Raw genomic sequence first — 23,203 nt, forward strand, 5'->3', positions numbered from 1 at the left:
CTGTTTTATCACAGATATTACTATAAGCACATCTGCTTTTTTAAAATTAATATTTGCAATTTACATCTTTTTCCATCGTTTTATTTTCAACTTATTTATGCCATTGAATTTACTTACGACACTGAAAAATAGTGCTTAGAAGGAATTTTAAGCCACTAAATGCTTACATTAGAAATAAGCACAGGTCTCAAATCAATAAGCTAAGTTCCTACCTCAAGAAACTAGAAAAAACATTGAAGTTTTGGTAAGGGGTATATATTTGGGTCATGTTTTTTATTTATGTGTCTAATCTTTGTCTTTCAATTGCTGTATTTACATCCTTTATATTTCATGTAATTATGGATATATTAGCACATGAATTTCTTGTTTTATTTATTTAGTCCCTCTGGTTCCCATTCCTCTGTTCCTTTTCTTGCCTTCCTATGGGCTGCTTAGACATTTTTTTACTGTCCCATCTTGATTCATTTACAGTGTTTTAGAGTCTCTTTATGTTAGTGTTCATAGTAGTTGCTTGGTGTATTACAATGTAAATCTGTGCCTTTTAACAGTTTACTGGTATCAACATTTTTACCATTTCAAGTGGGGAAACCTCACTTCCAGTTAGGTCTCTTTACACTCCCCACTTTTAAATACCATTGTTTTGAGTATTAGATGATGTTAGATTTGATTTAATCACTAATAATGATTCATAACACTCACGAGGAAATGGATAATTTATTATATGTACCAATATTTCTGCTCTTTCCATTGTTCCTTCTTCCTTCCTGATGCTACAAATTTCATTCTTTTACCATTACCTTCCTGTTTGAAGAACTTCCTTTAGCCAATATTTAATGGTATGTCTGCTGGTGAAAAATTCTTTTAGTTTTCCTGTGCCTATAAATGCTTTTATTTTCTCTTCATTCCTGAAGGATAGTTTCATCTGATACAGAATTTGAACTTGCTGTTGATAATTCTTTCAGCATTTGAAAAATGCTGTGTCACTCCTGGCCTCTGTGTTTTCAGATGAGAAATACATTTCTGAATTGGTGTGCCCTTATAGGTAACATGTCACTTCTCTCAGCCTGCTTTGGAGATTTTTTTTCTTTGTCTTTTATTTTTCAAATGTTTAATTATGATGTGTCTTAGCTTCTTTCTTTGGTTTTCTTATTTATGGTTCACTCAGTTTCTTGGGTCTGTAGCTTTGTGTCTTTTGCCAAGTTAGAACTTTATTATTCCTTCAAACACTCTTTCAGCCTATCTCTTATCCTTCTGAGGCGCTGATTATGCAAATATCAGAATATTTTCTTATGCCATAGGTCCCTTAGGCTCTGTTTCCTTTCAGTCTATTTTCTCTGTTGCTCAAAATGGGTGGCTTCTAGGATTCTGTCCTAAGTTTATGTCCTCTGTAACCTCCAGTCTACTATTAAGCCTGTTCAGCAAGTTATTTATTTCAGTTGTTATAATTTTCAGTTCTATAATTTCCATTGGGTTCTTTTTTATGACTTCTATTTTTTGTGCTGAGCTTTTTTTTTTTCATTTGTTTCAAGAGAATCTGTAATTGATTGCAGAAGCATTTTTATGATAGCTGCTTTGAAATCCTTGTCAGATAATTCCAACATCTGATTCATCTCTGTGTTGGCATCAGTGGATTGTTTTTCCTCATTCAAGTTGTACTTTTTCTGGTTCTTGTTATGATGGGTGGTTTTCAAGTTATCTTGGACATTTTGTTCATTATTTTAGGATGCTGAGAACTATGTAATTCTTCTATTTCAGCAGGCACTCACCCTGTTTTAGTTTTGCATGCAGGTCTTGACCTAATTTTGTGGGCGGTGGTTCCAATGGCAGTTTGTTTTCAGAGACTCTGTGGTATTTTTTTGGTCTGCTTCATTTATTTGGTCCACTGAGGCTCCCTGTGTTTCCTGCTACTGATGACTGGTGGGGTGGGGAAAGGGGTACCATAAGGTGTTCTCCATGGGGGAGAGAAGGGTGTGTTGAGATCTCCTTATTGATGCCCCTGTCAATGAAAATAATCAACAAACAATCAATAGTAAGAATAGAAAGGAGTTTTATTTGAGCCAAATTGAGAATTAGCCCAGAAGCCTGCTTCCCAGCTTACTCTGAGAAACTGCTCTGGAGAAACAGAGTTTTCAGCACAGTTTCATATCTTGTCAGAACAAAGAACATTAAACAAGTCAGGATTACTTTCTTCAAGGTTTAAAAAAAAATACAGACCAGCACGTGTATGTACAACATGTACAGTGTGGCCTTGGCACCTGAGAAGGGAGTCTTATCATCAAAGGAGGATCAGCACTGGCGTCCCAGCAAGAGAGGCATTTAATCTTTATTTTTAACATGGATATTCTTTACTTCTGGTCCATGTGCCCTTTTCTTTATTAATTAAAGCAGATGTACAAGGTATGTTTGATAGGCCACAAAAAGGCTATTTTAATTAGCATAAAATTCAAGTTAACTCATGTAAAAGCCAGAATGACTTCCCTATATCTCAATATGTGAACATTTCTTTTATCACCCCCAACTGCTCTGGTGTCTCTGGGTAGGGAGTAGACATTTTTAACTATGAAGATAAAGAGGTTTCCAAGATCTGGCCATCTGTTGTTGACTGGGTTCGTTTTCCACTTCCTCCCGCCTGCTCTGGTGTCTGTCAGCAAGAGAGGAGAGTCTCTGGGGCATTAGGATAAAGGTTCCCTGACTGGGCCTCTATCAGTCCTTATAAAAGTGTTTATTTTAGTTTTAACACTTCTATTGATGTATAATTTACATAATACAAAATTTATCTATTATAAGCATTAAAAAAACGACATTTTGTAAAGTTAAAGAGTTTTAGAACGTTTCCATCACCCAGTTTGCTCCTATATGTCTACAATTAATCCACATTCCCACCTCCAGCCCTCGGCAACCACTGATTTGCTTCAGGTCTCTGTAAATACATCTTGGCATTTTAATAAAAGGAATCATACAAAATGTAGGGGTTTTTGTGCATGGCTTCTTCCGCTTATCACAATGTTTTTCAGGCTCAGCTATGTTGCTGCATATACCAACTGCTCATTCTTTTTAATTGCAAATAATAGTCCACTGAACAGACATGCCACGTTTTATGTACTATGTATGTGCTGACGGTCATTTGGATTATTTTCAGTTTCTGGGCATTATGAATAATGTTGGTATGAACATTTGAACACATATGTTTGTGTGGGCACATGTTTTCATGTGTCTCTGGCACATTTCTAGGCATGAAATTGCAGTCACATGTTAAGAAATTGATGAGCTGATTCTAAAGGGATCACACCATTTTCACATCCTCACCACCAAGTATGAGGATTCCAGTTTCTCTGTTTGATGAGTTATTTCTGTCATACCATATTTTAATCATTTAAACATCATTTCTTTAAGTTCTTTGAACATATTTATAACCGTGGCTTTGAAGTCTTTTGTGCTAAATCCTACATCTTAGCCAACTCAGAGTCAGCCTGTTTAACTGCTTTTTTCCTGAGTACAGGTCACACTTTGCCGTTTCTTTGAATGTCGTAAATTTTTGTCAAAAACTGGAAATTTTCAACAAAATTGTAGGAACTCCAGGGGTTGTTGTTGACTGTGTTTTGTTAGGTAGGTAGGTAGGTAGGTAGGTAGGTAGGTAATGGACTTTCTATATTCATTGTGTAAAGCCTGTTGTCTCTAAAGCATGTAGTCACTAATGTCTTTGCTCAGGTTAAAAAAAGTTGTTTTCAATTTTGAGGCCTGTCTTCTTAGGGTCAGCATATCTTTGTAAGCAGCCAATGACTGGTTAGAGGTTGTGCTCAGAATCCACGAGTCTGAAAGTCTTCCATTGCTTGCTGATGCGTCTCCATGTGGGTTGGAAGTTACCTCAAAGTTCAGACAGTTCACAAGTATGTCCCAGCTTCTACTGGCTACCAGGCCCTCTCATGCCTCCTCTGTCCCAGGCAAGGCCTCACATTTAATCAGGGACTTAAGGAGAGCGAGGACTCTCTCTGCTCTCTTGGCCTTCACGCAGCTCTGTGCATGTGCACAGCCTTCTAGACTGCCAGATACAAGGGAGCTTATCAAGGCTCACCGTGGTTGTCTCATTTCCCAGACTTTCCAGTTAAGTTAAAGGCTAGTCTGTCAGTCTGTTGCTTGCTGACCAGGATCATATCAGGCAAGCTGTGATGCTGTCCTTCCCCCATTCATTTGTCACCAAGATCACCCCTGTTTCCTACAATGCCCAGGAGCATGAGGTTTCTCTACTGTCCCCTGGGCCAATTTAGCCACCTCTGGCAGCAAAATTGTTGGTTTTACAGCTGATAGATGGAGGGGAGACAGAAGCAGCCCCAGACTTTACAAATGTCAAATTCCTATGGTTCTGACCTGAGGTTCAATAGTTTTTCTTAAATAAACAATTCTTAATGCATTATATGCCCTTTGTCAACTTCCACGGTCCAGAGATGGGTGTCTTGTCAGTTTGGGCCAGGTCTATAATTGCTTTTAGGTAAGAATATTTGCCGATCTCCTCCGACTATAACTCACTATAGCCTTTAATGCTTCTCCTTGCTGTCCTTTTTTTTTTTTTAATTGAGGCCTAGTTGATTTATAGTGTGTTGGTTTCTGGTGTATGGCATAGTGATTCAGTTACATATATATATAGTTATATGTATATATATATATATATATATATATATATATATATATATATATATAAAAATTTATATATATTCTTTTTCATTATAGGTTATTACAAGGTATTGAATACAGTTCCCTGTGCTCTACAGTAGGTCCATGTTGTTTATCTATTCTATGTATAGTAGTGTGTATCTGCAAATCCCTTGCTGCCTTTCTTGCACTGCTACATTTCAATCCTCAGGAAGCAGCCAGATCATAACCCTTCCCTAGTTAAGACACATCACAGGTGTCCCAGCACACTAAAAACAAAACCCCAACTCCTTAATGTGGCCTACACAGTCCTATATCTGACCCCTGCTAGCCCCTCCAATCTCCTCCTCTCCCCTCACTGCCGCCACCCAGTCAGTCCACTGCACCTGAGCCTCAGTTCCCTTCTCTCCATCCAGTAACATACGTGCTCTCCCCTGCTCTGTGTGCTCGTACTTGCCGTTCCCCTGCCTGAAATGCAGAGCGACTGACTACTTCTCGTCCCTTAGACCTCAACTCCTTGGAGAGAGAGGCCCTCCCAGTCCACCCAAGCTGAAACACCCCCTCCAATCCTAGAGATCCATTTCATTCTGTTCACTGCACTCATTGTAGGCAGAACTGACAGCACTGGGGCCAGTTTATCGTCCATGACGAAACTTCCCGCTTCAGGCTCCATGAGGGCAGTGCATTCGTATTCCTTAGCACCTAGCACAGTGGCTGAAACACAATAGGTGACTGGTGGGGACTTTTAATATATAAATAAATTTAAAAATATGTTGTATATCTTTCCATATTTGTTACCATTTTTGTAATGGCTGCATATTTTCCCATTGTAAAATATACTATCATTCATTCCCTCAAACATCTTATCATTGTAAGAACTCAGTGTCAAATAAGAGTTCTGGGAATGGACCTTGGAATCACAGACGTAGATTAACTACTTACATCCTATGTAGTTTGATACTGGTTCTTAATCTCTCTGTGCCTAACCCAGTTTCCTATCTGAAATAATAGTGTCTGCCTCACAGAGTTGCAGTGAGTATTAAATAACAGAATGTAAGAGGCTTGGGATCAGGCCATGCTCCTAGGAAATGGAAGTAAAATTGCTTTATTTTGCTTTTACCTGAAGTGGCAAAGTCGCTGCCCAGTGCTTTCCCCTCCTGGGCAGTCCTTTACCATTAGGACAGAACCCAGCCCAAAGAGACTAATTGACCCTCTCTCTTCTTCCTCATTTGACCTCCCCTTTGCACAGACTCTGATGGAGTTTGGGGCCCCTGCACTCTATTTGTGAGCAATGGCAAATGCCGGGTGAAGAGGATGAGGCTAAGGACACGCCCAAGCCCATCAGCTGACTACGCGGCAAAACGGAGACTGAAAAATACCTTCAGCTCCTCCTGCCGGAACCAGAGGATTGGGGAACTCTTGGGACCCCAGAAAATCGTGAAATAAAGTGAGAAGAAGTGGTCTGACTGGAAACTGTCCATGTTTAAAGCCAACCACACTCCAGCTACCACTGTCACTTGTGTCTCTGATGGTTATAACCTTGGTCTTAAATTGGGGAAAATGTGAAGCAACAGTAGACTCGCTCACTTACCAGGAAAAAAGGAAGCATGTTCTCTGGACTCTGAAAATGTCTATTCTTGGGTTCTGCCTATAATGAAAACTTTATTGAAAAACTGACACCAAATAGGAGATCACTGTTGTATATGAGACAAAATTAAACATAATTACATTATCTTTATAGAGTAACTAAAATTACCAAACTGATAAGGCTTTCTGCAATATAACCCAGATTCAAGAAGTCATGGTGATCATCAGTGTTGCTTTCTTCTAAATGAACACCCTTCTGTTGTTACTGAGTCCAAACTCATTCTGCTCGTCTCACAACAGGCCAATAAATCAGGAGATGAGGTGTTGGGGCAAGGAATAACAACTCTATTGAGAAAGCCAGCAGACTGAGAAGATGGGGGAGTGATGTCCTGGAGAACCATCTTCCCCAAGTGAGAATTCAGGTTCCTTTTATACTAAAAAGGGGAGGGGGTGTGGTTGGTTGTTGCAAACTTCTTGGTGTCAGAATCCTTTGTTCTTGCAGCTGTGCACCTAGGTCAGGTCATGGTGTCCCTGTAAACCTCCAACAAGACATATGTTATTTTCTATTCTACAAATTTTTATCTCTATATGAATGGAAAAGTGTTATACCCTTAAAGGTCAGAGCCTTGAGAATGGGCAATCCTGTGTATTTCAGGCTCTAGGCAACATCCTTTTACAAAAGGTGCAGAACCAGCCTGACTAAGCACAGGAAACTGAGCGCAGGGTTAGAGCCAAAGGAAGAGATCTAATATGGAGTCAGATGTGTTCTTCCCTACTACACGGTGAGCCTGGTCTTTCCTTCTGTGGGTTGGCACAACTCTGCTGAACAACTGACACAAAGAACTACCGTCTGAGCACAGCTGAAAATTGTGGCAATCTTGTAGCAACCTGGACCTTTTACATCCATAAAATAAGAATCTGGACTCTGAACTAGCCATTTCTTTTTATGTTTTTCCCTTTCCTCTTCCAAGGATGAATATAGTAAAGCTCTAGCCACAGATATGTTGATTCTTTTGCAAGCCCAGCCCATCCGTATCTCTCACTTATATTCCAAATATATGTTTCATATCCAGATGGGAGGAGGGATGAAAGGGATAGAGACAAAGAAATGTTTATTTGATTTACATCTTATCTTGCGGAAAATTGACACTGCTGGAAAATGAAATTCTATACCTCAGGTTTTTCTTAACCAAAATCTTACAAAAAACAGAAAACAGAGGTCTATTTTATATGTGGTAATATTGTTCATAGAAGGTTAACTCCAGATAACAAAATCTTAATAAATCTGGCTTGCTGTCATGTAACCCAGATGTGGTAGGGTCTCTCCTTTTTGACAGAAAAGGCATCCTTGCCAACCTAGGGCAGCAGCAGGGGACTCAGTTTGATTGTGTACTGTACCTTTGTGATGTCTTCTCCTGCAGGTCATAGAGGCTCCCTCTAATAGTCCAATTGTCAGGGGGCTGCCTTTCCAGCTCCATCTTATTCTGGGCAATATCAACACAGACTGTACCATTTACAGACCTATGACATCCCTTCCCTCCAACCTCAGCACAGCACACTCCAGATTACAAGGGGAGAAAAAAAATTCTTTACTGAAGAGGGAAAGAAAGCCAGAGTAAATGGAAGTCATGGTCTTTTTTAACCTAATCACAGAAGTGACCTCCAGTCACTTTTGCCATATTCTGTTTATTAGAAGTGAGTCACTAACTCCAGCCCACACTCAAGTGGATACGATGACACGAGAAAGCAGATACTAACTAGAATGTGGGGATCACTGGGAGCCATTTAGAGACTGCCTACTACATCTGACATTCAATGAAGGGGTTCCTGAAACCCACTGAGAGAAGGATGATCTTTTCAATATATGGTACTGGGTCAATTGCATATTCGTATGGAAAATTAACCATGACCTTAGAATTGTACACAAAAATTGCCTTGAGATAGATAGTAGACCTAAATATAAAAGGTAAAACAATAAAACTTCTATAATTAAGGGTCAGAAAATGCTTCCTTTGGGCATATATCCAGAAGGAACCCTACTTCAGGATGACACCGGCACCCCAATGTTCATAGCAGCATTATTTACAATAGCCAAGACATGGAAACAGCCTAAATGTCCATCAACAGATGACTGGATAAAGAAGATGTGGTATATTTATACAATGGAATACTACTCAGCCATAAAAACCAACAACATAATGCCGTTTGCAGCAACATAGATGCTCCTGGAGAATGTCATTCTAAGTGAAGTAAGCCAGAAAGAGAAAGAAAAATACCATATGAGATCGCTCATATGTGGAATCTAAAAAACAAAAAACAAAAAAACAAACAAAGCATAAATACAAAACAGAAATAGACTCACAGATACAGAATACAAACTTGTGGTTGCCAAGGGGGTGGGGGGTGGGAAGAGATAGACTGGGATTTCAAAATTGTAGAATAGATAAAGAAGAGTATACTGTATAGCACAGGGAAATATACACAAGATCTTATGGTAGCTCACAGAGAAAAAAATGTGACAATGAATATATATATGTTCATGCATGACTGAAAAATTGTGCTGAACACTGGAATTTGACACAACATTGTAAAATGATTATAAATCAATAAAAAATTAAAAAAAAAAAAAGAAAATGCTTCTTTGACCCTGGGTTAGACAACAATTTCTTAAACAGAGCATAAAAAGTACCCACTATAGATGAAAAGATTGATAAAGTGGACTTCACTACAATTATGAACTTATTAATGAGTTTAATTAAAATATTAAAAATAATATATTAACTTAATTAGCACTAGCTGCTAAAGCAAACAATGCAACAGCAATTTATTTCTCACTCACATTATGGTCAAATGTGAATTAATTCTCTTCTAAGCAGTGACTCAAGGACTCAGAGTGCTTCCATCTGGTGGCTTCAAAGTCACCCCAGTATTATCTAGACAGCAAACAGAGGAGAGTTTGGAAAAGGCAAACTGGATACTCACCCATCTAGGACCAGAAGTGAGTTCAGACAAATCCATAGACTAGAACCAGTCCACAGCCAATCTGACCATAAAGGGATGCTGGGAAGTGCAGAGTAGCTCAGGGCTATCCATGAGCACTATTACACTCTGCCAAGATGAGGACATGGAAAGCAAAATATTGATCACTTTGGATACTGTTATTTAAGATGAAAGAGTTTTGAAATGGACACAAAAATAAATGTGAAGGAAAAAAATGAACTAATATCTAAATAAAAACATTCAGACATTCAGGTCATCTCCTGCTCCTCCTGATTTATAAAGATCCTTTTTCTGCCATCCTGACCACTGAGACCACTCAAAGGACTTACACTGGACAGAGCAGAAAGGTACTGGCAAGAAAGAGATGAATAAATCCTGAAGATGAGAAGAAAGAGCAAGAAAGACCAGAGTCAGCAGCACAGATTAGGTTTGGGGAAGGTTGTGTACAGACTGAAAAATGAGAGCAGTCTGGGGCATCTGCACTGTGGGTAAGGTGTTGAGGGAGAATGATATGGCAAAAGAAATTTTAGGAAGAACTTCATGAAGGTGTGACATACACTGAGATTGGAAAGGGGATCTTTGGTGATTTCTGAGACATCTACAATGCTAATTTTACTGTTTTTTACATCTTTTTATTGATTTTCAGAATACATTTCTTTGAATGTGACCTTGTGCCTAGACTGGGTCTTAAAGCAGATAAACTTTAAGTGCTCACTTTCAAGAGGTGATAGCAAAGTGGATGTTCTGTGTGCAAACTTCCTCTCCTGAAATGAGTGCATCTGGTTCCTTGGGGCTCTTAAGAGCATTTATGAACCCTGAATGGGGCTCTTATGCCCAGGAACTTAGACTCCCACTGGATGTCATCCCATTGATACCAGCAACTGATGTTTCAAATGGTAACAATGTCAAAATTAGTAGGGCCAGGGCACGTCTATTGGGAGGTTAATGAACAATGAGAAAGGCAGAGAGAAGCAGCTTGATGTATGAGAAAGAACAGAATCTTTGGAGTCAGGTAAACCTGAATTGCTGTCTGCACTTAATAGTTTAGCTAGATGACACTAGACCAATTATTCAAGATTTGTGAGTGCCAATTTCACCCTTGGTAAGATGGTAGAAGGGCTCTACCTCATAGTGTCATGATGGGGGTGTTAAAGACCATAAATATAAAGGACTCAACACCATGCTTGGTGAACAGCAAGTGTTTAATATACATTAGAGCCCTTTGCCTTCACCCCCACATTTTGGATGCCCAAGTTCAAAGACAAGATGAGTAAGGCTTTGCATAAGAGAAGGATGATAAAGCAGAATGTTCCTGGGGACCAGAACAATACAAGTAAAGAACTGAAGGTGGAAAATGATCATGGCACTTGCTGAAAAGAACAGAGATTTTGTGACAGAAAGTACAGAAGATAATGGTGCACAGACTGCCTGATCCTTCATGGACTGGCCCTACGGTCTCTCCATCTTCATCTCATACCATATCCTCATCTCTGAATTTCACCTACAGCAGTCCTCTCTCAGTTTCTTGAATATTCTGTTTCTTTCCACACTTCCCTCCCAAGGGGCCTCTGCAGATGCTGTTGCCTCTGTCTGGAATGCTCCCATCTCTGCACCCTTTACTGTTCATTCCTGTTCATCCTTTATGTGTTAACTCAAATGTCAGGCAAGGCTTCCTTGAAATCCTCAACTAAGTCAGACCTGTTACATGCTCTGAAAATAATCTGTAGCTTTTCTTTCTATCACTAATCCTAGTTTGGAATTATCTATTCCTTTGATTATTTGATTATTTATTTGATGGCCCCCAACTGGCCACCATCGTAGCCCTAATATCTAGAGCATAGAAGGCCATCAATAAATACCTTTTGAATGGCTGAATGAATGAGTACATGTCTTTTTTTCCTAATTCCATGGATGTATTGCTTTGATTTCTTTTTTTTTTAATTGGAGTATAGCCAGTTACAATGTGGCATTTTCTGGTGTAGAGCATAATGTCCCAGTCGTACATATATATACTTATATTTTTTTCATATTATTTTTCATTGAAGGCTATTATAAGGTATTGAATATAGTTCCCTGTGCTATACAGAAGAAATTTGTTTTTTATCTATTTTTATATATAGCAGTTAATATTTGCAAATCTCAAACTCCCAAATTTATCCCTTTCCATTTCCTTTCCCCCAGTAACCATAATGCTGTTTACTATGTCTGCAAGTCTGTTTCTAATTTGCAGATGAGTTCATAGTGTCCTCTTTTTTCTTTTTTTAGATTCCACATATGAGTGATATCATTTGGTATTTTTCTTTCTCTTTCTGGCTTACTTCATTTAGAACGATGATCTCCAGGTCCATTCATGTTGCTGCAAATAGCATTGTTTTATTTTTTATGGCTGAGTAGTATTCTATTGCATAAATATACCACATCTTCTTTATCTAGTCATCTGTCGATGGACATTTAGGTTGCTTCCATGTCTCGGCTATTGTGTATAGTGCTGCTATGAACACTGGGGCGCATGTATCTTTTCGAATTAGAGTTCCCTCTGGATATATGTCCAGGAGTGGGATTGCTGGATCATATGGTAAGTCTATTTTTAGTTTTATGTGGAACTGTTTTCCATAGTAGCTGCACCAAACTACATTCCCACCAGCAGTGTAGGAAGGTTCCCTTTTCTCCACACCCTCTCCAGCATTTATTGTTTTGTGGACTTTTGAATTATGGCCATTCTGATGGGTATGAAGTAATACCTCATTGTAGTTTTTTTTAACATTTTTTATTGAGTAACAGTCATTTTACAATGTTGTGTCAAATTTCAGTGTAGAGCACAATTTGTCAGTCATACATTAACATACATATATTCATTGTCACATTTTTTTTTCACTGTGAGCTACCATAAGATCTTGTATATGTTTCCCTGTGCTATACAGTATAATCTTCTTTATCTATTGTACATTTTAAAATCCCAGTCTGTCCCTTCCCACCCCCTGCCCCCTTAGCAACCACAAGTTTGTAGTCTATGTCTATGTGTCTGTTTCTGTTTTGTATTTATGGTTGTTTTTTTTTTTTAGATTCCACATATGAGCGATCTCATCTGGTATTTTTCTTTCTCTTTCTGGCTTACTTCACTTAGAATGACATTCTCCAGGAGCATCCATGTTGCTGCAAATGGCATTATGTTGTCGGGTATTGGGGCTGAATAGTATTCCATTGTATAAATATACCACATCTTCTTCATCCAGTCATCTGTTGATGGACATTTAGGCTGTTTCCATGTCTTGGCTATTGTAAATAGTGCTGCTATGAACACTGGGGTGCAGGTGTCTTTTTGAAGTAGGGTTCCTTCTGGATATATGCACAGGAGCGGGATTCCTGGGTCATATGGTAAGTCTATTCCTAGTCTTTTGAGGAATCTCCATACTGTTTTCCACAGTGGCTTTCCCTGCTTCCCTCTCCCACTCTTAATGATTTAGATGTCTTCTTTCACAATTTTGTGTTTATTCTATTTGGAATTCATGGTAGTTGTCACCTTTCCAGTTTTGAGCTTCTCATTTTTGTAGCATCCTGCTTCTTTTCTATTTAGAGTAGACCTGTCAATATTTCTTTTAGCATGGGTTTAGTGTTGCTAAACTCTTTTAGTTTTTGCTTGTCTGTGAAGTTCTTTCTCTCTCCTTCTATTCTAAAGGATAGCCTTGCTGGATACCCCCATAAGGCTCTCAGCTGATTTCTCTACGCAAACACTACAGGCCAGAAGGGAGTGGCAAGATATATTCAAAGACCTCATTGTAGTTTTGATTTGCACTTCTCTGATAATTAGTGATACTGAGCATTTTTTTCATGTACCTACTGGCCATTTGTATACCTTCATTGGAGAATTGCTTGTTTAGTTCTTCTGCCCATTTTTGGATTGGGTTGTTTGGTTTTTTGTTATTAAGCTGTATGAGCTGTTTATACATTCTGGAAATTATACCTTTGTCAGTCACATCATTTGCAAATATTTTCTGCCATTCGATAGGCTGTCTTTTTGTTTTGGTTATAGCTGCCTTCACTGTGCAAAAGCTTGTAAGTTTAATTAGGTCCCATTTGTTTATTTTTGCTTTTATTTCTATAGTACATGTCTTTTGATGGGATTAAAACTCAATCTTGTCATTCAAAGGTCTCCCCAATAGGCCCTCTGGAGAAGCCATGACAGATTAGTCTGGACTACCCATAAAGGTCCCATATCTCCAGCCTGGAGGCACTGCCCCATTGCAATGTTCTTTGCAGGCTGAGGGTTGATGGACAGCACTCTAACAGTCCCTTTTGTATCCACTGGCTGTGTGCTATATGTGAAACTGGCCTCAAGAACTGAAAGGGAATTTAGACTTCCTACCTAAATGTTATACCAAGACCTTTATATAAATGAATCAAAAGCCCTGCTTAAATGCTTGCTTCTCTTAGCAAGGGCTCTCTCTGCTGACATAAGCCAATAAGAATGGCAAAGTGGGGGTAAAGATAGAAGCCTCAACTTCAACTCTTTTGCTGTTTCCCAACTTGTACAGGAGTGGTTTGGAGTCTTTTTCTGTTGATCCCACAGGGAAGGCCTAGGACCAGTTTACAGAATGACAGAAGGTTGTAATTCACATAAAAAAGAATTTATCAGAACAGTTTCAAGACTGAATGGTTGGCACCGGAAGGCAATGATTTCTCTGTCACTGGAGGTAATCAAGGGGAGACTGAATAACCCCTTTACAAAACTATTGCACATCAGATGGGGAGGAAAAAGGGAAGAGCCCTGAGATTCTTTCCACCACTGACACTGGGAGATTCTGAAATGGGTGTTCTATGAGCAGTCTCTCTAGTCACGCAGGATGGGTTTACACGGAGTCATCTCTCTTCCCTGGATTCTGTTGACCTCAAGACTCCTCTGGCCAGGATTGGGGCACAGTCTGTGGCCAGGAAACAGAATGGAGTTAATACTCTTACAGATACTGAACCCATGACCTTGTCCTCATTAGCTCTGTCCTATAACCCCCCCAACTTCACAGGCATATTTCTGATATGCAGCAGTGAAATTAATTCAAGTGAGAGAGAGAGAGAGAGAGAGTTTCACACCATGTAAAGTGATGTAATCCAACGACATCTCTTTCAGCATGATAACATTGTGTTCTGTTTAAGAATGAAATTTTCAGGGGTGATAAAAATTTAAATGATGGTTTTGAAGTATTTTGAGTGAGAAATTTTCTATCAAAGCAAGAGGAAATGTTATGCAAAAGGATTTGCAGCTTCAACCATGCAGAGACATAAATATCACATATTAATAGATTTGACCTAGTTGCAATCATAGTCAGCTTCATTCTCATCTTGTCTCTATCCCATGTTTATTCTGTACTTGAGTAGTTTACTCCAAAAGTACACGGGAGATCCGTGGATATGCAAAAAGAATGAGAAGTAGGTGGTTAGCACGACAACAAACAGCACTGAAAATAAAGTGGGCTTGAAGAAGTCTTTCAGGGTTCCTAACGACTTAAAATTATCAGGGCTTGCAAATTATTAGTCTTTATTACTCTTGCTGTCTCCAGTTTAAAATCATACATTAGATGATCTCATTACATAACCAGACCTTCAGTTATGCTGGACTATGGCGAACATGATACAGCCTTCACTGGGCTACCTGTTGAATCTCCTGTCACCTTCCCCTCTGTTAAGGAAGAGCTGTAATGAATCTCACTTAGCAAATCTCTTTGAACTTTAGGGTCATACAGGAACTAAGAAATCATCCAACTCAGAAATTCTCAATTTTCTGGGGTTACATGAACATCTGCAAGTCTGATGAAAGCCAGAGACTCTTTCCTCAGAACACTGCAAATATGTATTTACACACACACACACACACACACACACACAATTTTGCATACAGTTGCCTGAAGCTCATTGACCCCCATGAAGCCCATCCATGGAGCCCAGGTTAGGAAGTGTTCTAATGCAGACTTTTCCTTTTAAATGCAAGGAAGCTAGGGGTAAAGACCTATCAAGATTGATCTTCCCAAAGATGTCCAAGTGCAGTCTGGCTAAAAAATAGAAAATTTTAAAAAAAGGCATAAGGTTTAAGAGAAGGCGTCACCTGATTTTTTAAAAACTATGATTTTTTTAAAAAGCATAAAAAATGACTATGAATAAACTTTGAGAGTCAGGAGTGATTATAAAATGTGGGACTCATATGTGTTTTCTAAATGTAGTATTATTTTTACATGATATGTCCAGAGAAGAACCATGGCCATTCCAGTTGCTAAACTTGCTACACATTCTTTTACTTCACACTGTTATGTATATTTTAACAAAGAAGTCCACACTTGCCTTCCTGTTAGTTTCTTTGGAAATTGCACATATCAGTTTAATTACATTTTCTTCCCATTCTAAGGAAGGCTTGCAAGGTACTGTTTGTATGGTTACCTGTCTGTCCATCCACTTGCTTGAGGAAATAAATTTAGTGATATACTCACTGATACATGAAAAGGTTTTCTTGAGCCTTGCAGTGAAGCGTCTTGAAGGGCAAAATGAAGATTTATACATTGTCCAAACCCTGGTTGCTCCCATATGCTCTGCACTGGAATTATTTCCCTGGGATACCTTTTCAGCAGGGTCAGCCTAGGAATGTTACCTGCAGTGGCCGCTATGTAGCTAGAGATCAAGTAAATTTATCATCTGTAATTCTATCAAATCCCAGTGACCCTCAGAGTCATGTGAAGGTTAGGACCAGACACTGATGCCAGGAATCAAAAGCAGCACCACCTACTTACTGGCCTCAACAAATCCTCTCTTTCCTGGAGTATAATGGAACCCATCGAGCTATGATAGATCTGATAAACCTTAAAGCAAACATTGCCATCCTAAAGGCTAAGCACAGATCCAGGCGAGAATATTGGTGCTAACAGATTGGATGCCATGGAAACTGAGACAGACCTATTTTAAGCAGAAACCATTGCTATTTATTTATTTTGATCAGCCTTCTAAACCGAGAGTGAGTAAGAGTTTGGGGGCCTCTAAAAATAACATGTGTGTAATATTTAAAACCACTGGTGTATTTTTCTGAATGTAAGGCAACAAATATCAAATTCTACTTGCCGTTTGCTTCTCCTTTGTAGTGAAACACTGGGGTTTAGGACTATGAAATTCTTGAGGGTGGGCTTCAAAATTTTTCTGGCAATTGGTGGAAACTGCAAACATGCTTAGGATTCCCAATCTTTACCAACAGAATCATACTCTTTTATAGCTGAAATTGATCTTGCAACTGGTCCAATTCAGAGATTATTTGACTACATATACTACTGGTGAACAAGCCTGCTCGCTTTTCTCCAGGAAGAGGCTATAACGAGATGAGTGTTGGCTTTATCTCCACTCATTTGAACAAAGGGCTGATTTAGTCCACAAAAGAATTCGCGACAGTAGAACCAAATGACTAGGAAACAGGGCTCAATTTTCAGTTTTGCAGGAGAAAAGGGATAAATCCAGAGTTTTTATTTCCTGGATGTTGACTGTTCTCACTCTTGGTGGTCCTGACATAAGCTGCATAGGACAGGGAAGGCAGACAAGCAAACAATCATATACAGAGCATCAAGGTCAGCGCACTGCACTCCAGTCTTTGGCAGTGACCTGAGAAGCCCCGAGGCCAAGTTAGAGTCAGAGCACAGGCAGCCTGTCCTCAAAAGACACGCAGGCTCACAGCGAGGCCATGTTTTCTCTCCCTGAAGAAGGATGATGTGATGATCATGGGCACACACTCCAGAGTCACATTGCCTGAGTTTACTTGGCTTTATCACTTACTAGCTGTGTGATCTGGAGCGAGTTACCTTACCTCTCTGGGCCTCAGTTTCAAGATCTGTAAAATGGTGATGATAATAATAATAATATAATGAAATAATTTTTAAAAAAGTGTACCAACCTCTTAAGGTCGTTGTGAGGATTAAGTGAATTAATGGATATATAAAGCACTTCAGACAGCATCTCACAGATACTATGTGCTGTATGACTATTAACCATTATCACTGGATTTTGCCCAGTTCTCCAAGTACCAGGACACATGGCTTCATTCAAGAACATACTTGGTGAAGACACACTTATTTCCCATTTCTCTTCTTTGCTATGTGGTTAAAGGACGAAAGGGGGTAAGACCAGGCCAATCTTGACAGGAATCACAGCATCACACAGGGAGGAGAACCCCACTCTTCTCTCTGCACCTGCCCCCGCCCCCCTTCCCCAAGCAGGCTATAGGTTTCACCACTGATGAGCCAGACCTCTCCCTCTGGCATAAAATGAAAAGGCAAATAAACTTCTTCTCTCTTGAAAAGCACTAATTCCTCAGAAACCAAATCTATAGATGCTGCAGTAACTCAGTGTGAAGGGCTTTATGATGCTGATCATCTGCAGAGCGACTTCAGCAGGCCACCTGCCAGCTGGTCACCTGGAGAAAGGATCAGTTATCAGGGGACACTGGGCTGTGAGAGCCAAACGCCCTCTGTCACTTCCTAGGGCCCATGCTAAGGCCCGGTCACCAGCCAAGACACGATTCTGAGATGCTACTACTGATTCTCCCAAAGACGATGGGCAAAGAGCTATCAGACTAGTGAAGGAGCACATCTCGGCACACTCTGGGCGCATCTGAGCATCTCAGGACGGCCAAGCAGTCCCCCCGGGGGGCTCAGTGTTTAACGTGTGGACTGGAAAGTCAGACAGCTGCGTGTGAATCCGGGGTCTGTGACTACTTGCTCTGTGACTTTTGGCAGGCTATTTAATATATCTGTGCCTCTGTTTACCAACAGTACCAGAAAGATAATAAAACCAACCTTGGGAGATTACGGTGAGACTGAAAATGAGCTAATAGAGCTGTGATACCTAACCCTCAGTTGCCGCATAAACAGAGCACGTCAGCACCCAGCACAACAGCTGACCTAGAGGAGGAGGCTTGACGTTTGGCATCTATTGTTATTTCTCCTTTTTAGCACCGAGTTGCAAGCTTTCCTTATCAGCTCAGAATGCTCGAAATCGTGTGGCCCTTTGAACAGTAGTCTGGACTTTGCCAAGCGTATCGCTTAGGAGGCCATCGCTATAGTATACCAATATCTTGTCCACGTACATGTGGCTCATCAGTATCACAGCCCTGACGTAGGGACACAGGTCAAACCTCAGCGACAGTTTTATTCACTTGCACTTCCAGTATACACCCTCTCCCAGACCCCCATCTCCTCACTTACAAAATGAAGAGGTTTGGAAGATCATCTCTAAGGGTCCTCCCAGTTCTGATACTCTAAGTTCTTATGGTTTTACACCTAGAAATATAAATGTGTAGAAGCATCATGTTCTTGAGATTTTTTAAAGAGGTGACAGAGACAAACACAGGGATGAGGGTCTAGAGGGAGTGATGAGTTCAACCCTTGGGAATTAAAAGTGATAGAGAAAAGAGTTACAAAACTCCCAAAGGGACGGTAAGGAGTGAGTAAGGAAAGGGGTGAGGGAGAATTAACAACCCAACCCCAATCAGTTTCAGTGAAGACAAGAGTTGACTGTTGCTGGTGGGATATTTACCTCTCTCCTCTCCTCTCACCCAAAGACATGGCAAACCCCTGACAACTCAGAGCCATGGGCCACATCTGCCCCACTCAACACTCCCTGACTGCGATCATGGGCCAGGGAGATCTGGCCAAGGCCAAGGGTTTGTTACAGAAGAAACAACGCTCCATGCACCAAGGCCAATTTGAATGCAAGTTTACCCACTGTAGTTCTTGGCATGAAGCAAGAAACAGATTTGTTTGAACAGAGCAGTATTTCTATTTGCAAGCATACCACTGTGTGCTGTGATCCTATTAATTCTCACAAGCAAAGCAGCTCTGTGTGGCTGGCTGCCTCCCTCTGCATGCACACACACAACCTCCAAGGAACACTTAAAATGGTATCATGGAGGCAGTAGATGGCAGTCATCTACTTTCTTTTTTCTTTTCGTTTTTAAATTTTTTTTCACTTTTTTGGTTGAAGTATAGTTGATTTACAATGTTGTGCTAGTTTCAGGTGTACAGCAAAGTGATTCAGATATACATACACCTATATATATATTCTTTTTCAGATTCTTTTCTGTTCTTGGTTATTACGAGATACTGAATATAGTCCCCTGTGCTATACAGTAGGACTTTGCTGTTTATCTACTTTATATATAGTAGCATGTATCTGTTAATCCTATACTCCTAAATCGTCCCTCCCCTCCTCCCTTTCCCCTTTGGTAACCATAAGTTGGTTTTCCATGTCTGTGAGTCTGTTGTGGGATTGTAAATAAGTTCATTTGTACCTTTTTTTTTTAGATTCTACATATATTGATATCATATGATATCTTTCATTCTCTGACTTACTTCACTTAATGTTACTATGGGCAAGTATACACCAATAAAATGAACAACCTAGAAGAAATGGACAAATTCTTAGAAAGGTACAATCTCCCAAGACTGAACCAGGAATAAACAGAAAATATGAACAAACCAATTACCAGTAATACAATTGAGTCAGTAATAATTAAAAAAAAAAACTCTCAACAGAAAGTTCAGGAACAGATGCCTTCACAGGTGAATCCAACAAACATTTAGAGAAGAGTTAACACCCATCTTTCTGAAACTATTCCCAAAAATTACAGAGAAAGGAACACTTCCAAACTCATTCTATGAGGCCACCATCACCCTGATACCAAAACCAGACAAAGATATCACAAAAAAAAGAAAATCATAAGCCTTCTACTTTCTAATTCAGGAAGAGTTCAGGGATTGAAGGCCAAAGCACAGCTTCTGCTTAAAGCAAAACCATGGTCCCAATTACTCACTGAAGAACCACTACCTATTTTAAGGTTGAGGGAAGGCTGGACAGCAGCATGTAAAACATTGAAGCTAGAACACTCCCTTACACCATATACAAAAATCAACTCAAAATGAATCAAAGACTTAAACATAAGACAAGATACAATAAACCTCCTAGAGGAAAATATAGGCAAAACATTATCTGACATACATCTCAAAAATGTTCTCCTAGAAGAAATAAAAGCAAGAATAAACAAATGGGACCTAATGAAACTTACAAGCTTCTGCACAGCAAAGGAAACCAGAAGTAAAACAAAAAGACAACCTATGGAATGGGAGAAAATTTTTGCAAATGAAACCGACAAAGGCTTGATCTCCAGAATATATAAGCAGCTCATACGACTTAATAAGAAGAAAATAAACAACCCAATCCAAAACTGGGCAGAAGACCTAAACAAGCAATTCTCCAAAGAAGACATACAAATGATCAATAAACATATGAAAAAAATGCTCAATATCACTAATTATCAGAGAAATGCAAATCAAAACTACAATGAGGTATCGCCTCACACATCAGAATGGCCATCATTCAAAAGTCCACAAATGACAAATGCTGGAGAGGCTGTGGAGAAAAGGGAACCCTCCTACACTGCTGGTGGGAATGCAGTTTGGTCCAGCCACTGTGGAAAACAGTATGGAGATTCCTCAAAAGACTAGGAATAGACTTACCATATGACCCAGGAATCCCGCTCCTTGGCTCATATCCAGAAGGAATCCTACTTCAGGATGACACCTGCACCCCAATGTTCATAGCAGCATTATTTAAAATAGCCAAGACATGGAAACAGCCTAAATGTCCATCAACAGGTGACTGGATAAAGAAGAGGTGGTATATTTATACAATGGAATACTACTCAGCCATAAAAACTGACAACATAACGCCATTTGCAGCAACATGGATGCTCCTAGAGAATGTCATTCTAAGTGAAGTAAGCCAGAAAGAGAAAGAAAAATACCATATGAAATCGCTCATAATGTGGAATCTAAAAAAACAAAAAACAAAAAAAACAAACAAAGCATGAATACAGAACAGAAATAGACACATAGACATAGAATACAGACTTGTGGTTGCCAAGGAGGTTGGGGGTGGGAAGAGATAGACTGGGATTTCAAAATTGTAGAACAGATAAACAAGATTATACTGTATAGCACACGGAAATATATACAAGTTCTTATGGTAGCTCACAGAGAAAGGAATGTAATAATGAATATATATATGCTCATGTATAACTGAAAAATTGTGCTCTACACTGGAATTTGACACAACATTGTAAAATGATTATAAATCAATAAAAAATGTTAAAAAAAAAAAAAAAAAAGGTTGAGGGAAGGAAATCAGATCTGCAACCCACCAAGAGGAGGGCAGTAAAAAACACCTCATCCGTTAATGGGAGGCAATCCGGTAGGGTGGATAAAAGCATGAGCTCTAGAGCCAGACTGGCTGGGTTTCCTCCCCAGACTGCTGCTTATGAGCATATGACGTTGGGCAAATTACCGAACCTCTCTGTGCCTCAGTTTCTTCAAATGCAAATTGGAGGGAAAAATTGAGACTAGCTCATAAAATTGTTGAGAAAATTGAATGAGTTAATATTTATAGTGCAGTTATAACAGTGCCTAATACTTTTTAATTGTTTACCAAATAAAATAAATACCCTTTATATGCTTGCCACCAAGCATCTGAAGGTTGATAGTAATTTAACTGCTTTGCTCCTTTATTAAAAATTTTTCCCTACTTGCAGAGCAGAAGTATCAATGGCCAAAGTCAGTAGAGAGGGTTTTAGATAGCCTCACATTACTTTGAATCCATGACTGCCAGATAGAATGCTTTTGTCTTCAAAATTCATATGCTGAAATCCTAACCCCCTCAAAGTGATGGAATTATGAGGTGATATCTTTGAGAGGTAATTAGGTCATGAGGATGGAGCCCCCCTGAATGCAATTAGTGCCCTTACAAAAGAAACCCCAGAGAGCTCGCTTTTTCCTTTTCTCACACATGAGGACACAGTAAGAAGAAGGTCATCTATGAACAAAGGAGCTGGCCCTCACCAGACATCAAATCTGCCAGCACCTTGATCCTCAACTTCCCAGCCTCCAGAACTGTGAGACATAAATTTTCGTTTTTCATAAGCCACCTAGTCTATGGTATTTTTGTTATAGCAGCCTGGATGGACTAAGAGAATGACCAAACTCAGGGAATGTTCTGATCTAAATGATAAATCAAGAAAGATGCATCTTACCTAAGGCACTTGTATTAGAATAGGGTAACTGCTGGAAAAAAAACAGACTCAAGCATGTGATAGGCTAAAACACAATAGAACTCTACTTCTCACTCATTAAAAAGTCCAAAAAGGTGTTGCTGTTAGACAGATGACTTTCTTCTAAGCAGTGACTCAGGGACCCATTCCACCTTGCAGCTCCTTTAACTTCAACACATGCTTCCTAGATCACTATACTCCTCTGTATCAGGCCAGTGAAGAGAAAATGGGGTGGAGAAAATGTACATGATTGCCTAGAAGTGATGCAAGTCTCTTCACTCATATGCTTTTAGTGAGAACTAGTCACATGACCCCATCAAACTCTAATGAAGATTGGGAAGTGTAGCCCTGACTGCCAGCCACTTTCCAGTGACCACTGCATACAACAGAAAGGGATCATGAATTTGGCTGGACAGTTAGCCATTTCTACCATAGGCTCTGGGGTAAAAAGTCTGGAATTGGCGGACTAAGGACAGGGTAAGACTGAGCTCCTCGAGGTCAGGGGCTGCCTTTTCTTTTTCTCTGTATCCTCAGAACTTAACACGGGAATGATTTCTTTGAGGGGGACAAAGAAGTCAAGTTGGCAATGTGTCAGTAGAATGCCCAATTCTTCTTTCTTGTGAACTATCTCTACTGGGTCTCTCTACCTGGTACTCTCCGTCCTCAATTTTCATATAGGGGCTGAACCCTAAAGTTTCCCCAACCCTTGCCATCACCACATAGGAGAGATCCAGGATTCTTGGCTTTCAAATGCCTCTAATATCTCCCCCTCCCACCACCTAATGAAGACAGTAGGCTTCTCATTTGTACATTTGGTTTTTTTCAAGAGAAGTTGAAAGTACAGCTTATCTT

General features: G+C 39.7%; 1 protein-coding gene and 1 long non-coding RNA gene across 2 annotated transcripts in view; both read right to left on the reverse strand.

The window, feature by feature from the left end:
* Positions 1 to 386: 386 nt before the first annotated feature.
* Positions 387 to 23,203, reverse strand: part of LOC123616164 (uncharacterized) — a 124,811-nt gene continuing 101,994 nt past the window's right edge. The window contains exon 4 of the long non-coding RNA XR_012504824.1: positions 387 to 1,996. This is a non-coding gene — a long non-coding RNA (uncharacterized LOC123616164). The remainder of the gene's footprint in view (positions 1,997 to 23,203) is intronic.
* LOC141576412 (small ribosomal subunit protein eS27-like) lies at positions 6,459 to 7,141 on the reverse strand. Its single transcript, XM_074359607.1, has 3 exons — positions 7,016 to 7,141; position 6,844; positions 6,459 to 6,490 (listed from the first exon to the last, which is right to left on the reverse strand). The coding sequence occupies exons 1-3, from the start codon at positions 7,139 to 7,141 to the stop codon at positions 6,459 to 6,461; spliced, it is 159 nt and encodes a 52-aa protein (XP_074215708.1).

The sequence above is a fragment of the Camelus bactrianus genome, chromosome X, assembly GCF_048773025.1.
Source record: "Camelus bactrianus isolate YW-2024 breed Bactrian camel chromosome X, ASM4877302v1, whole genome shotgun sequence".
In the NCBI taxonomy this organism is placed as follows: Eukaryota; Metazoa; Chordata; class Mammalia; order Artiodactyla; family Camelidae; genus Camelus; species Camelus bactrianus.

Coding starts and splice junctions, on each gene's coding strand:
- LOC141576412 (XM_074359607.1), bottom strand. CDS start 7,141: ATGGATGTAAAAGGTCCAGGTTGCTACAAGATTGCCACAATTTTCAGC.